General features: G+C 41.7%; 1 protein-coding gene across 1 annotated transcript; it reads left to right on the forward strand.

Moving 5' to 3' along the window:
• Positions 1–808: 808 nt before the first annotated feature.
• LOC128534137 (uncharacterized) lies at positions 809–5,866 on the forward strand. The gene is made up of 6 exons (XM_053508434.1): positions 809–876; positions 1,479–1,526; positions 1,647–1,946; positions 3,600–3,878; positions 5,492–5,572; positions 5,748–5,866. The coding sequence occupies exons 2-6, from the start codon at positions 1,481–1,483 to the stop codon at positions 5,864–5,866; spliced, it is 825 nt and encodes a 274-aa protein (XP_053364409.1). The 5' UTR covers positions 809–876; positions 1,479–1,480.
• Positions 5,867–17,747: the final 11,881 nt, after the last annotated feature.

The raw sequence follows: 17,747 nt of genomic DNA on the forward strand, positions 1-17,747 counted from the left end.
TCTACGAGGGTGTTTATGACATGAGACAGATTATTATAAGTCAAAGTCACCAGAAACAATAGTTAAAGATCTGGAAGAGGATTGAGTGTGCTCCCCTCCTGTACTTCCAGAATTACCTGTGAGCCCGGGCTTTTAATGGGCAGGCTTGTACTAGATGACCTAAGTATCCCATAAGGATATTCCCCGTTCCCTTGCTCTGCCAGGAAGGAGTGTAATGATGTATTGAAGCAATCCATGGAAAAGGATGACGTTTGTAATTGTAGGATGAGAGAGAGCACTGTGATAGAAGCTGAGTGGATCGGTTACTTGACCATTTCTGTGAGAGAGACCAGAGTCTCGGTGACGGTGTGGAGTGTGGTCATAATTAGCTGAATGTCCTGTTGGTGAGATCCTAGAAGAGCACCTTGGCTCTGCAACGTGGCCTCCAGCTGTGCAACCTCTGCTGGATTCATAAATGGCCAGATCATACTGTCTCGATCTAAGCAGGCATGCTGGATCCAAACGCAGAGTGTGTGTTGGAAAATGCGCTGGTCGCTGGAGGTGCAGTGTGAGTTCCGTGGAGAAAAAAGGCGAAAGTGAAATATTAGTGTGTGGGTAATGTTAGGGTAAGCAAAGCATGGGTCGAGATCTGTAAAATAAGTCAGGTAAAGTCACTGGAGAACTGGGCATGAAGGTACACAATAATCTGTCAAGGAGTGGTTGTTTGTGAGAGAGGTATATAGAGTGGAGTGATGAATGAGAGGAGGAACAGATGTGCTCGAACCAGTGAATGAGGCAGCAAAACAGAAGCAGTGAACTGCAGTGTGGACTCGCGGGTGATCATGATGTATTGGTTAGCCAGATGGGCATGACCTGGCGGGCCGTGACATAGAGCAGGTATCGACATTACCCATTTCAGTTTTATTTATTAATTTATTTACATGCAGTAATATTCATCTCAGTTATTAACTTAATATCCAGGCTCTGTTATTTACACTTGTATTATAAATAGTCTAAAATATTTATTTCCTTTATTTTGTATAAAACTTTAACATGTCTACATGAGGATGTGGGTAACGGCAAACTGTATAGAAATTTTATTTATCAGAGACATTGTTGGTGAGGTGTAATTCTATAGTAGATGCCAGTCATTCAAATGACAGAAGTCTGTGTTCAGATCAGATTTAGTTTAAAGCCTCTGGCTAGAACTGATAAAAGATTTTCCGCACTTAGTATCTGAAATCATCAAGTATTCGCTCTGTGTCTTGTTTACTCTGACTAAAATCAGCCTCGATTTCTGAGATCTTTCATCCTCTAAATGTTATTTTCATGACACCTTAATTAATTTCATCATATTTAACTCTTTAACTGCAGGAAAGGAAAGAGTAACGCTACAAGATACATAGGAAGAGTTTGGGAAAGAACCACATGTGGGTTTGGTGGCCAGGGGTGCACATACTTTTGGCTGCATAGCGTAACATTCTTCTGTGTTTCCACAGGCATGAAGATCTTCAGCATCCTTGTGTTTCTGGTGCTGGTTTTAAAAGGTGTGTTTATTTTCTTTATCACTGGTTTTAGTACTAGAACACACACACACACACACACACACACACACACACACACACACACAGGCATTCATTGTGTGTTTTTACTCTGTTTTCCTGCAGCAGTTGCTTCTGTGCCAGCTGGTTATACGATGGCCAAGCTGAACCAGTCCGTTACACTCCTCTGTACTGGGAGATGTTCTGGAGTGATGAAATGGATCCAGCCCCGGAATAAAGGCGTGTGTGTGGCTGGGTGTGATCAGACATCCTGCTGGTCAGAGGTGGGCTATGAACTCTCTTATGATCAGTACGTGAGGGGGAACCTGTCTCTCACCATCACTGCAGCTGAGTACAGTAAGAGAACCTGGTACACGTGTCGATGTGACGGCAGAGATGTGTGTGATGTGATTCTCCGCATCGAGCGTAAGTGTCAACTCTTTGTCTCTCCTTTATCCTTAGAAATTATGATGTCACAAAATATTAAAATTACAGTGGATATAGAAAAGAATCACTCACTTTAAAATAATCACATTCTGTTGCATTGCAGTCTAAAATAAAGACAGACACAGTTTTTGTTTTATTCAGTTATATTTATTTAGTGCAAATTTTAACATCCAATTGAAAGAAATAACACCAATAACCAAAAAAAAAAAAAATAGAATCACTGATTTGGAAAAGGATCACCCCCCTCTTTAAAAGGATGTAACTCATCAGGTGAAGCTGATCACCTTCTCAATCGTACACAAAGCCATTTGACTGTCAATTGTGATCAGCTCTGGGCATTTTTTTTATTTTTTCATTTTTTTAAATAAATTTAGTCCTGTCCAATTCTTTTTCCCCCGATTTTCTCCTCAATCTAGTCGTGGCTGATTACTCCCCGTCGCTAGGAGGCTCCCACACACATCAAGGCCACTACAACCACTCAGTCGGGAGGACGAAAGCTATCCCGTGTTTCCTCCGAACCACGTGACGCGAGCCGACCGCATCTTTTCCAACTGCTTGCTCACGCACCATAAGGGGCGGAGTAACACACTCGGAGTAAAGCGCTATCCGCTCCTTCCGCATGCGCGAGCTCACAGACGCCCCTGATTGGCTGTAGAGCCGTGATTAATGTGGGAGCACAAGTACCTCTCATTCCTCCCCCCTGAAAGAGCTCGGCCAATCAGCTCTCTCTGTGCCTCCGGCTGTGAGAGAAAAACAGCATCACCCGGGGTTCGACCACCGATCTCCGGATGATAGGGCGAGCGCTTTACCGCTGCGCCACTCGGGGGCGTAGCTCTGGTCATTTTGATTAGCTCAACATGAAAAGATGGAGCATTTCAGTCCCTGGTAGTGCAACTAAAGCAAACGGTCATCTATGGGTGTCAAAGCACTGTCAAAAGATCTCTAGGATAAAGTTACGCACTGTCAGGAGATGGATTTTTTTTTTAAGGCTTTATCACTTTTCAACAGAGGTTTTAAATCCAGGTGCCATGAGTAAAAGTCCTCCCCAGTATTTTGTTTCAATCACCTGGAAATCTAGCAAATCCTAGCAAATCTAAGTGATTAAAACAAAATACTGGGGAGGACTTTTACTCATGGCACCTGGATTTAAAACCTCTGCTGTTCAAGAAAGGCTACATGCATGTGTCACGTCTGAGCAGGCGGTCAGGTGAGACTAAAACTTAATTATTTGGCCACAATACAAAACCGTATGTCTGGAGGAAATCCTATACACTCGCCATCCAAATGACACTATTCCTACAGTAAAGCATGGAAGAAGTAATATCCTGTCCTGGGGGTTTTTTTGCAGCGGGAAAAATACCGTCAAATTCTTGAAAAAATCTGCCGTCCTCTGCCAGAAAGTTGTCAATGGAAAGAAGGTTAACCTTTCAACCTTCAATTTTTAATGTAATTTAAACAGTTCTACAAGGAAGTGTGGGCAAATATTGCGAAATCTTCTTTTAGCTTCAACTGATTGAGTTTACAAATACTTTTTAGGAGGGGGTGATCCTTTTCCAAATCAGTGATTCTGTTTTTCTAATTTAAGTGATTATTTTCTAGACCCACTGTATGTGTGTGCTCCTTTTCCCTCAGCTCTTGAGGTCACCAGACAGATGAAGCATGGAGAAGCTCTTCATCTGGACCTGCCCATCACAGAGAACGTTGAGGTGACCTTTAAGCAGTCAGCTGATGATGGCTCTATCGGAGTGTGTACAGTCGATGGGCGTAAACTTGAGTGTGACTCAGGATATAAGAGCAGAGCATCGCTGAAGTCGTCTCTGACTCTGAGTGAAGTGAAGGACTCTGACTGCGGTGTGTACACTGTGCAGGACACCGAGAATAAAGAGGTCATCGCTTCCTATACTGTCACAGGTGAGACTGTCTAATCCTAGCTCCTGGTTCCTACATAAAACCTGGTTTTGGGTTGACAGTACACTGGGGGTGGGAGGTACACACTGGTACCTTACTGAGGTCATAACTATAACACATCCTGAACTGTGGAAGTAGAGATGCCTCTGGGCCCTGGTGTATGATCATGCAGTTCCCTCTGAGGACCTTCCCTGAGGCGTCCCTGGGATTTCACTCTGACTTAGCAATGGGACACTGTTTATCTACTGTCTCCAGTTGTGCTGTGATCATGATACCAGCATTACCACTCCCTTACAACGAGCACTCATAAAGATAAAACTAGTGTGCATTAAATTGAGGTGTGTGTAGTGCATGTGAAATGTTGCTTTCTTGTCACTAGGTGGTGAAGGAGGTAATATTCTCTCTTTTTTTATCATAATATGTCATTAACGCATAGTTTGATTGTTTTTTAGGATTTATGTTGAATTATCTTTATAACCAGCATATAAACCTGCAATGACATTTTATACACATACATTTCACTATGGAGTCGGTCCTCCTTTTGCAGCATCCCACTCATCTTGGAAGGCTGTCCACAAGATTTTGGAGTGTTTCTGTGGGAATTCATGTCCTTTCATTCTGATCTAGAGCGTTTGAGATCAGGCCAGGACTTGCGGATGGGCGGAGGAGAACGGGACCTGCGGGCGGGAGGGCAGGCAGTCATAGGCAGACAGACTTGTATGCATTCGAGGGAGGACAGAACTTGCGGTTGGGCGGGTCATTTGGAGGAGGATGGGGGCTTGAGTTCTCCTCAACAACAGTAACTCCGTTAGCTCCGTTAGCTTCTCGGTTCTGGGTCGAATCCCAAATAGCATTAAATAGAAAGCTAGTGCACTACATGGTGTACAATCCCTTGTTCCACACACCAAGTAGTGCCCTTGATCAGGGGTTTGAGAGGGATTTGGGATTCAGCCTCGTGTTAAAAGATAGTTAGCTCTGTAGCTAAGCATTAGCCGTGAACAGAACGACACGAACAGTTCAGAGGCGATTAAGAGCGACTTAGAAGTGATGAGTGCAGAGACGGCGTGTTGTTTAAGATGCCATAACGTTATCAGATGTGTGTTCTTACTGAAAGTGCTTCTGTGACTGGGTGTGAATGTGGGTTTAGTCAGACAGCTGCTCTCTCCTCAGTACTGCGGACCGTACAGACCTACTCTCACCCACGCTGAGACACACAGTTAGTCTCATTAACCACTGGACAACACCTGGGACACGCCCACTCATACACAGAGTTACACCTCACAGCTTACAGTACAGCTGATGAAGCAGGGAGGAGGTTAGGTTCCATCACTACATCATTCTGCAGGACCCTCAGTAGTGTACAGAAGTCATGATTCATTTCCACATTCCTCTGGAGATTTTCCTTCTGATTTCTGCAGGAAAGTAAAACACAGAGCTGTGTTAGAAACTGTAAGAACTGTAACTGTAAAAAGGAAGGTTACCCTCTGGTTTTGTTTGGAGGCTGTTTTTACATCATGATGCTTTAATGTGGATAAATTGATGCCATAAACGTGCTTTATATTGTGTATATCAGTGTGTGAGGTACTACAGAGTGATGGTGTTGTAATGTGTTTTAGGGTGTAAAGCAGCAGATCAGGGTGCTGGGGCAGTCCCTGTGTCTCAGACTCACAATCTCAGACGCCGCAGTGTTTCCTCCGGTACGTCTGTGTTTATGAGTTTAGACGTCTACAAGGCTGTATGTTCAGTCCTCAGATATTTTTATTAACACGCAGCAGTGATACTCAATTACACACTAAACTACAGAGAGTGGGGTATGAAGGGCAAAAGTGTACAAAAGTGTGACAAACCAAAAAAATGTTGTGTGTGTTGCAGAGGGGAAATCATGTCCAGAGCAGGAGAGTCGAATGCCAGCGTGGGGGATCGCACTGATGGTGGTGATGTTTCTGGTCATAGCTGTGCTGATGGGAGTGATTGTTCATCAGAAAAAGTAGTCTTCAGACACACACCACCTCACTCTAATGGAGACGGCAAGTTCATTAGTGTTTGCTAACAATCACTGACACCACAAATGCTGGAAGTCATATGCTGAAGTTTATTTTGCTCTGTGATAAAAAGTTAACCTGGCCTTGGCTGATGTAGACAGCTGTTCTCTGAGGATTTGTGACTGCAGTCGCTCGACAGCTCCTCCAATAATGAACCTAAACACATCTCCTGTTATATTGAACTTCCAGCCCCCTAACACAGTATGAGTGCAGATCGATCCCTGCTATCCGTTATCACCTAGATGAGGATGGGTTCCCTGTTGAGTCTGGTTCCCCTCAACATCATCACAAAACTCTGGATGATCACAAAACTCTGGATTTCTGGTAGTTCCCAGAATATCAAAGTCCACAAAAGAGCTATTTCTAAGCTTTGGAATAGCCTTCCTGACTGTGTTCAGTCTCCCAGTTTAAAAAGACACATCTCATTAGCCTGGCATACACATAACTCATCCCATAACCTCATACTCCAGTACATTTAAACGCACACTATCATCTAGTGCTGCTAATATCACTACTATCAGAAGCAATGCTAATTCTTTACCACCTGTTCTTTCTTTTCTACCATCCCGAGGCATCTGGTGATTGTGCCAGCTCCAGTAGACAGGGGCCAACCCTGCGTGGATCCTGAGGCATCCAGAGAAGGACCACCTCCAGCTGGATTCCGCTTCGTGATGGTTTGGAGATACACACATTGCTCCCAGTGATCCAGAACCCCCTCTACACCTGTCGACTCATCTTGGTGCCGAACTGGACTGGACTCCATATGAACTTCTCTACATCTCCTGTTATACTGAACTTCCAGCCTCCTAACACACAGTATGAGTGCAGATCAATCCCTGCTATCCGTTATCACCCAGATGAGGATGGGTTCCCTGTTGAGTCTGGTTCCTCTCAAGGTTTCTTCCTATTACCATCTCAGGGAGTTTTTCCTTGCCACTGTCGCCATCGGCTTGCTCAACAGAGACAGAGCGGTTGTACAAGCATTTCACTGCCTGTTGTACTGTGTATGACTGTGTACGTGACTTAAATTTGAATTTGTAGCACTGTATTTCGGAGCTCCCCCTGAGTGAACTGTACTGACCATGTCATATTTTTTGTGATGTGGTCAGTACAGTATATGTTTTCAGCCTAATATCTCATGAGCCAGTGGTCCAGGCTGTAACTAGCAGGTGACCTGAATAGATATAATCAATCCTTACCGGGTCAAGGTTATATATCTGAAATTAATTTTTCTCAAGAGCTTTCCACACATCAGTAAGCAGAATGTGATGGACATGTCCCCATGTGTGCGGGAGGTGTTGAGCTCTAAAAGTCTCATTCATAATGACTTCTGATTCATTACAATAACTTACCTGTAAACTACAGACTGCTCAGGGTTGTGTTTTTATTTTAAACACCGCTGGTGTCTCCTACAATAATGATGTGCACTGAAACATCTGGTCCTCCATTATTACCATTTCTTCTGGACTATAAGTCGCCCCAGAATGTTAGTTGCTATTAGCAAAAACACTGTTGTTGAATGAAAACGTACATCAGCCACTTTGTTGTGCAAGTCACATTTCTTTTTATTCTTTTTTTAAAATGTATTTCATCAGAGACCAATTAATTGAGAAAGGCTCATAATGGGAACCGTTAGTTATTGAAGTAAAGGTTTGATTATAAAAAACTAGCAATCTCTGAAGCTGTCCAACTGCCCGTCCTCAATGTCACTGTTAAACAACTCCACCAAGTTCCTCTGAACAGTTACAGTCGTCTGAACCTTCTGCATCTCGACAGCATGGGGTCAGTCGCCACCCAATCCCACACGGTGTTGATCCGTCCTACGGCATCCTCAAACTTTGTGTGACACGTCCTCCAGGGTGAAGTGAATCTGCGTTCCCCGTCTCCCCGTCCTCGTCTCCCACAGGTGCCTTAAAGTGAACTGTGAGCGACTGTTATAGTTATAGTTTAGTGTGAATGTAAACTTTTAACAGTGATAGATTTTCAAATGAGTCATGAGTACCAAGAGCGCCATCTAGTGGGAGTAAATTCACACATATGGGTCAGTGTACGGAGATGAAGTGAAGCAGGTGAGCCGTAGCCATTAGACACGCCCACTCAGGTGTACATGCTGGTGTTTAACTAAAGTGTTTAATGTAAAAGATTTAGTGTTCTTTTGTTGTTTTTTACTGTATTTTCATTTTACTGTCATTTTTAATCATCAGATTTATATTGAAATGTTTTATAAATAAATCAACCTCTATTTTTCAATTGTAAATATAAACCCTTTGTGCTTCTGTAAGCGGTACAGTGTGATGATGTCAGTGATAACTCCATGAAGTTTTAGAATCAGATGAAATCTGTTAGTCCTGAATTTAACACACACACACACACACACACACACACACACGATTCTCCCGTCTCTATACACTCTTCACATGTCTATACTTCCTTCACTTCTTTATCATTACTGTCTCTGGTCCTCTTTATGGTTTAAACCTCAGGAGAAACACAAGTCACAGAGAGAGAGAGAGAGAGAGAGAGACAGGTCTGAGAGACACACCGCAGCAGGAAGAGACGCTGACCTTTAACCCCAGTCTGTGCTGTCTCACTGCTCCACTGCTCTTTTTTTTTTGTTCAAAGTTTTTTTATTAGTTTCCGCAGCATATAACACATACATAGAAATCCAAGCATAAAAGTACAGAAACAAACACAGAAATACAAAATTACCAAACTAAGGTCAAACATCCCAACTCCCCAATCGCCAGACATATATATACAATGCATACATACAGAAGCCCAAAAAAAGGATGGAAACAAACAGTGTATTATAAGCCTAGGGTAGCATATCCTAATGAAGATTCCCCGTTCTGTTACTTTTTCTTTGTCACATTACCGCCTTATCTGCATCCATATCTACTATGACAGTTAAGAAAGGCTGCCAAATATCATAAAATTTCTCAGTAGACCCTTTAATGGTATGTCTAATTTTTTCCAGCTTAAGTTGACCCATACTCTCTCTTATCCAGTGGGTGTGTGTCGGTGGAACAGAGTCCTTCCATTTAAAGAGAATCAGCCTCCTAGCTAGGAGAGATCCGAAGGCCAGCACAGTGTTCATCCTTTTGTTAATAATTATGTTTTCTGGGGCCACACCAAACAACGCAATAAATGGAGATGGTTCTATCCTCTCTCCAAACGTCTTGGAGAAGGTCTCAAAGATGTTAACCCAATATGTGTAAAGCTTCGGGCACGTCCAAAACATGTGCAGCAGGGTGGCAAGATACTGTCTGCATCGATCACATATGGGGTCTATATCAGGCATAATTTTAGAGAGTCGGGTCTTGGACCAATGCAAGCGATGAACAATTTTAAACTGTATCACAGCATGCCTAAGACAGATGGATGACGAAAAAATTCCTTTTATTATATTGTGCCAAATTTCTTCTGAAATAGGTTCCTCCAAATCTGTTTCCCATTTATTTTTAAGCAAATTAAGTGACTCTAGATTATGCCTATTAAGTAATTCATATATCCTACTTACAGTTTGTTTTCCGATTGATTTATATTCAAAAATTGAGTCTAATAGAGAAGCAGGAGGCAATGATGGAAAGCAATTAGAGTTCAACGCTACAAAGCTCCGAAGCTGCAGATATCTATAAAAATGCGAATTAGGGATGTCATATTTCTGTACCAACTGCTCAAAGCTAGCAAAATTCCCTTCGATATAAAGATCAGATAATGAAACCACACCCTTTTTAGCCCAAACATCAAAAGCTTCATCCATCATTGATGGGGTAAACATGAAGTTCTTTGCAACTGGAGCAGCCTGTAATAGATCTTTAAGTGCAAAGGACCGTCTGATTTGGTTCCAGATCTTAACTGAGTGTATAACTATTGGGTTAGAGGTTAGGCTAGATATGGGCTGTGTAAATGGTAGTTTAGAACACAATAAAGCTATTAACGAAGTAGGTCTAACTGCCGCCGCCTCTAAAGCGGGCCAAGCATGGGATGAGTCATCCTCAGTTACCCAGTAGAACATTGGTCTTATGTTGGCTGCCCAATAGTAGTACATGAAATTCGGGAGTGCGATCCCTCCCATTGAACGTGGTCTCTGTAATATACTTTGTTTGATTCTTGGCGGGTTTTTTTATTCCAAATGAATGATGATATTTGATTATTCAATTTAGAAAAGAAAGATTTAGTTAGAAAAAATGGAAGGCACTGAAAAATATATAAAAACTTTGGCAGTATGGCCATCTTTACTGTATTAATTCGTCCACCCAGTGAAAGAGGCAGATTGTCCCAACGTTCAAAATCATATTTCAAATTAGATAAAAGGGGCTAATAATTGGCTATATATAAGTCTTTATATCTGCGTGTAATCCAAACACCCAAATATTTCAATTTATTATGACTAATTTTGAAAGGGACTGAGTCTAAACAAGACAAATTTATTTTATCACCAATAGACATTAATTCACTTTTTTGAACATTAATTTTATATCCAGATATTTCACTAAATTCGGTAAGTAAATTCAACAATTTAGGAAGACTTGAGCTGGGGTTTGATAGATACAGCAACATATCATCTGCATATAATGAGACTTTATGCTCCAGCCCTGCCCGCTGAATGCCCTCGATATCAGCCCTTTGCCTCAGGGCTAGGGCCAACGGTTCCATTGCTACTGCAAACAAGAGTGGGGACAGAGGACAGCCCTGTCGCGTGCCACGATGGAGCTCAAAGTAAGCAGATATATTATTGTTAGTCCGGACAGCAGCTAGCGGAGTTGTATAAAGGAGTCTGATCCAAGCAATAAATCTGTGCCCAAAACCAAATTTCCCCAAAATATCAAAAAGATAGTCCCATTCCACCCGATCAAATGCTTTTTCAGCATCTAGTGAAAGAACTATCTCCAGCACGCCGGGTGGGGAGGGGCTATGAACAATGTTTAAAAGTCGCCTGACATTAGAGAAAGAATAAACCCCGTTTTGGTCTGGGGATATAATAGATGGTAAAACCCCTTCCAAACGTCGAGCAAGGACCTTAGCCAGCACTTTGGCATCAGTATTTAAAAGGGAAATCGGTCGGTATGAGTTGCACTCTAGGGGATTCCTATCCTTTTTAAGAATTAAAGAGATAACTGCTTGCCGCGTAGTTAGTGGCAGGGATTTCAGTAGGAGCGATTCTTCATAAACAGAAAGCAATAAAGGAGAGAGCTGATCCGAAAAATTTTTAAAGAAATCTGTTGGGAATCCATCCGGTCCCGGTGATTTGCCACTTTGCATAGATCTAATGGCTAAACTAATCTCTTCGACGGTAAGGTCTTTTTCCAACCCAGCAACCAGCTCTGGATTGACGGAGGAAATGTGAATTTTTCCAGAAAAGTCCTCCAAGGAAGGAGGGTCCTCATAAGCCTCAGAGGTGTATAATGACTGGTAGTAGTTCTCAAAACATGCATTAATTTTTAAGCTATCAGTATTCTTGCAGCCCTGCTCATCATTAATTGCAGAGATTGTCTGATTGGCAGTTCTTTGCTTCAACTGATGAGCAAGTAATCGCCCAGCCTTTTCCCCCGTGCTCATAACATGTATGCCGTGATTTACAAATGAGATATTCTACCTGCCGCGTTGATAGAAGATCAAATTCAGTTTGTAATAATATACGCTTTTTCATCATATCCACAGAGGGCGTATGACTGTTAAGCATATCTATCCTCTGTATTTCATCTGTCAGCTCTTTGAGGCGCATAGTGTTAATTTTATTTTTATTTGCACAATATGATATTATCTGGCCTCTTAAGTACGCTTTTAGCGCCTCCCAAACAGTTAAAGAGGACATCCCTGGCGTTTGATTTATCTCGAGGAATGATGCAATCTCAGAAGAAATAAATTTAATAAAATAATTTTCTGACAGAAGCAGAGGATTGAGTCTCCAAGGGCGATAGCTGGTCTGTGTATCAGGAATACACATTGTCATGGCTAAGGGACCGTGATCTGAAATGACTATGCTTTCATAACCACAGTTAGTAACGAGGGGAAGAAGTCTATTATCCAGAAAGAAATTGTCTATACGGGAATAGGTATTATGAACTGGGGAAAAAAATGAGTATTCTCTTGAGGTAGGATTACGAAACCGCCATAAGTCAGCCACTTCATAGTTTTTAAGAAAGAGTTTAATTGAGCAAGCCGACCTGGACAGTGATACCCTTTTGGGCGAACTACGATCTAAAACAAGGGAAAGTACACAATTTGTATCGCCACCAAGAATAAGATGGTGTGTTGTCAGATTTGGTAAAAGGAAAAAAAATTTTGAAAAAAATGCAGGATTATCCCAGTTTGGTGCATAAATGTTGGCCAAGATAACTGGAAATGTGAACAGCTGTCCCACAACAACAACATAACGCCCGAATAGATCAATTTCTGTTTTAGTCATTGTAAATGGTATATTTTTATTAATAAGTATGGCAGCCCCTCTAGCCTTTGAGTTAAAATTAGAGTGATATATCTGTCCCGACCAACTGCTTTTAAGTCGAAAAAGATCCATAGTGCGCAAATGGGTCTCCTGAAGGTAGGCAATATCCACATTATGTTGCTTTAAATGTGCAAATACCTTTTTGCGTTTCACTGGGTGATTAAGCGATTTAACATTCCAAGTCATAAAATTGACTCGGCAGCCCTCCATTCTTCTAGCTTTATTAGTATCGGTCATATTATGGGGATATAATTGGATACATGAAAATTAGGAATGCTACACTGTAATAAAGAACGCAAGATACAATGGGCATCTGTCAAAATAAGTCTGGCACTTGAGCTAACCCCACCCACCCCTTTATCACCAACAAGAACAGGGTGAACCCTATACCCTTCCAAAACAAATCCTAACATCGAGTGTTTGTGCATGTTGGGGATGCTATAAGATCAACAACAACAACAACAACAACAACAAAAAAACAAACAACAACACAACCCCCCCCCCAGGCTCTCGACAAACCCCTCAATCAAAAACCCTTTAAGCAGCGTGCACTGTTATTAAATCAGATTCCACTTTGAACAGTGCCATACGCAACACGAACATTAAAATCTTTCAGTGAAACATGGCTGATCATCACGATTCCTTAATAGGTGAACCAAGTTATTAACCAAAGGGAACAAAAACAAATAGCAATTCAGGTCAATTAAACCTTCACATTCTTGTACCTGCGTAGCACTTGGAGTACCGTATACATCAGTAAAGTTCAGTCTCAGTCCTTCTCAGGGGGAATGATGTTCTTCTTGACATACCTCTTCGCTTCCTCCGCATCTGTGAATTCTTTTTCTTTACCGTCATGTGAGATACGTAGCCGGGCTGGGAACAAAATACCAAAACGGACGCCTTGACGATTGTGCAATAATTTCCGGACCTCCGTGAACGCAGCCCGGGCTTTAGCAACGTTTGCCGTATAATCCGGGAAGATGGCGATTGATTCCCCGTTGTAACTTAGCGGAGCTCGGGTGCGCGCGCGCTTCAGAACTTCTGCCACATCCTGATAGTAATGAAGTTTAGCTACGATGGCCCGCGGCTTTCCATCCGATCTCCTTGGCACCAAGCTTCTATGGGAACGATCCACAAGTACATCTTTTTCCAAGTGCAGCGATTCCTTCAGCAGCCTAGCCACCGACACGGTGGAACTTGACCCATCCGTCTCAGCTACTCCAAGTATCCTAATGTTACACCGTCTCATCCTTCCCTCCAGGTCATCGCATTTTCCTTTCAGAGCGGTCACCTCGGCTTTCAAGTCTGTTACCACAGTCTGTAGACTATTTACTTCGTCTGACCATGTTAACTGTCCACTTTCCACCTCTTTGATCGAGGTTTTCATTTGATCTATCTCGGAGTGAATCGTCGCTGTATTGTTCATAATTTCGGCCTTAACTGCCTGCATTTCGTTTTTAAGGTAGTTGAAATCGTCCGCAAGCGCATTTTTTAACTCAGATTTAATCACCTCCGAAATGTCTGTTCTGAGGGAGCGAAGTATCTCTGCTTTCAAATCTGCCACCTCCATCTTTTCTGGGCTGTCCAGCGGGGGCGGATTCGTTCGCGATCTAGTAACGGTGGAACTCGAGGCCGGTGCGGCGCTGGGCCTAGCAGCCGATGATGTGTCGAATTTGTATTTACGCAGTTTTTCAGCCATTAGTTCGTACATCAACTATTTTCCGGATTTAGGAACACATTCACACAGATTTCAAACAGATTTCTCGTGCTGGTATGTAAAATAAGGCACTTATTAATTTTATAAAACAGGGGTTCAGCAAGAGCCCAAGCTAAATACGTCCTACTCCATTGACATCTCCCAGCATCCCCCGCTCCATTGCTCATTAACTGGATCATGATGTTTCTCTCTGTTTGTAACTTTGAGATCAGAAAGTTCACCGTTTTCACTCCTCACATCTTTAATTTTACTCAGTCAGATCAAAGTGTGTGAGTGTTTAGGTGTGTACCCTGATGGTACTGCTGTGTGTGTGTGTGTGTGTGTGTGTGTGTGTTCTTTCTGTAGTAACCAAACAGAGAAACAGTTTTATTTTTTAAAGATCTAGAGAATTAAAATAGTCATTATTTGATAAATATATAAATAAAATTACTGAAGCTAATCTTAAACATTTTTTACACTCGAACCTGATGTGTAAGGAAAGAAGCATGTTGCAGCATTTGATGGAATAGATTAGATTATCTCAGAACTCTCTCTCTCTCTCTCTCGCCCCTTCCTCTGTGTCTTCCTGCACTCTCTCGTCCCTCCCACACCCTGACTCCTTTTACACCCCACCATTAGAGACAGTACAAGTGACACTTGATAGTTTACAATTTTAAAAATGATCCCATATTGAAGACACCCATAAGTACTGAAGGTATCATAGCTGTGCTGATATTCAGTACAACAGCATTCCTGCAGAGACGGCGTGTTGTTTAAGACGCCATAACGTTATCAGACGTGTGTTCTTACTGAAAGTGCTTCTGTGACTGGGTGTGAATGTGGGTTTAGTCAGACAGCTGCTCTCTCCTCAGTACTGCGGACCGTACAGACCTACTCTCACCCACGCTGAGACACACAGTTAGTGTCATTAACCACTGGACAACACCTGGGACACGCCCACTCATACGCCCACTCAACACCTGGGACACGCCCACTCATACAGCGGTGTTCAAAATAATAGCAGTGTGTTGAAAAAAGTGAGTAAAGCTCCATATCCATATAATAACTTTTAATTTAAATCACATTAATGCATTGGACTCCCTGTACATTCTGTTCTAAATCACAACATGAAGAAAAGTGTGCTAAATGTATTATTAGCTTAATATAAGTGAAGAAAAACAAATATTCAAAATAATATCAGTGTGGATTCGATTAGGAGATTAGGGTTGTCCTGTGCATTCCCCTCTGAAAATCAGAGTAAAACGGGTCGTCCAGACATTGTTCAGAACAACAGCGTACTTTGATTCAAAAGTTGATTAGAGATGGAAAAAAACATACAAAGAAGTGCAGTAAATGATAGACTGCTCTCCTTAAATAATATTAAATGCTTTAAAATGGAGATTAAAACCACAAAGATGTGGAGGAAAATGGAAAACTACCATTCAAACGGATCAAAGAATAACAACATTGGCCTTAAAGAACATCCAAAGTTACCTGTGAGTGCTCTTACTATTAGAGACGGCTATGTGAAGCCAAGCTACCAGCAAGAAGTCCCATTGTGGGAAAAAAGACGTGCTGAAGAGGTTACAGTTCACCAAAGAACACATTGACTGGCCTAAAGAGAAATGGGACAATATTTTGTGGACTGATGAAAGCAAGATTGTCCTTTTTGGGTCTCGAGGCCGCAGACAGTTTGTCAGGCCCCCAAACACTGAATTTAAGCCACAGTACACTGTGAAGACGGTGAAGCATGGAGACACAAGCATCATGATATGGGGAAGCTTCTCGTACTATGGTGTTGGGTCTATTTATCACATCAGGGATCATGAATCAATTTGAGTCCATCAGAATACTTTAAGAGGTCATGTTGCCTTACGCCGAAGAAGAAATGCCCTTAAAATTAGTGTTTCAACAAGACAACGACCCCAAACACACCAGTAAGCCAGCAGCATCTTGGTTCCAGACCAACAAGATTGACGTTATGGAGTGTCCAGCCCGATCCCCAGACCCTAATCCAATAGAAAAGTTGTGGCCTGACATTAAAAATGCTTTTTTTCTGAGGCAAAACCAAGAAATGCAGAGGAATTGTGGCGTGTAGTACGATTGTCACAGATGTGAAGCAGTTCTCAGACAGCAGGTTATACAACTAAATATTAGTTCAGAGACGCACAAGAAAGATTAAACTTCAACATTTTGTTTAAATGGTGAATTCATCACTTTATAAAGATGAGTGATGACACTGCTATTATTTTGAACAGACTAATATTTGTTTTTCTTCACTTATTTTAAGCTAATAATACATTTAGCACATTTTTCTTCATGTTGTGATTCAGAGTAGAATGTGCAGGGAGTCCAATGCATTTATGTGATTTAAATTAAAAGTTATTATATGGATATGGAGCTTTACTCACTTTTTTCAACACACTGCTAATATTTTGAACACAACTGTAGATACACAGTGCTGTTACGGTCTGTTATCAGCACTCGGATTACTCGGTCAGAACCAACTGTTGTATAATATCGAGAGTAATTAATGATGTTAAATACGTATTTACGGTGGTTTTATTAAATAAGCAATACCTGGGCTGTACAGGACATGTTTAGCTACAATGTTCTCTCTATTAGCATCTGATAACTGAAGTTAACAAAATAATGACACCTACAGTCCCTGTAGAGGATACAATGGCATGTCCTCACACACACACACATGCGCGCCATCAGAGCCATCAGGAGCTGCACTTCACAATTTTGACAACTAGAGGTCAGCAGAACACACACACACACACACACACACAATAAAACATGACCCTGCACACTCTGTAGTCTGTAGTCACTACCCCCCTTTTAATTCCATCCTTCATTGAGAAATGTTATTGGCAGGTGGAAATCATTCAAGTTGCCAGTCTGCCCAGGAGTGGACGTCTTAGCACATTCACCTCAAGGTCAAAACCAAACCCAGGAGATGTGCAGTACCAGTTGCCTCAGCCTTGCGTTAACACACACCTGAATGCTCCAGACCGGCAAACTGACAAAACGTCTGCTTTTATAGAGATCTGTACACCTGCTGCAGATCAATTCATGTCTGAGTGTATGAAGTTTCACACAACTACAACACACACTATACCGTGTACCCTTCTCATAAAACAATGATGTCATACGCTTTCCTCGGCGCAGTCCCACTGCTCAAAGGGTAGGAAGCTTCATACAGTAAATAACTTTTATGTCCTACTCTGAGCTAGGAATATTATTAGTCCTAAATGATTGATTCTGAGATAAATACAGGCCCAGGTCTAGCTTATTCAATAAAACAATTATAATGACTTATTTAACATTATGTAAATCTATTCATATAATAAAACTTTAAAGTTGGCGTGTCTGTTCAGTGAAGATGGGAGAACTTAAGATGGGTAATGGAACACATCTAAATGTAACATCATGATCCAGTTAAAGAGCAGTGGAGCAGTGAGACAGCACAGACTGGGGTTAAAGGTCCTTCCTGAATGCAGGACTAACAGATTTCAGCTGATTCTAAAACTTCATGGAGTTATCACTGACATCATCACACCGTACCGCTTACAAAAGCACAAATAATTTATTTTTACGATAAAATACAGGTTGATGTATTTTTAAAAACACTACAATATAAATCTGTTTACTGTGCTGTATCTTAAATAACAGTAAAA

This window comes from Clarias gariepinus, chromosome 12 (genome assembly GCF_024256425.1).
Source record: "Clarias gariepinus isolate MV-2021 ecotype Netherlands chromosome 12, CGAR_prim_01v2, whole genome shotgun sequence".
Taxonomy (NCBI): Eukaryota; Metazoa; Chordata; class Actinopteri; order Siluriformes; family Clariidae; genus Clarias; species Clarias gariepinus.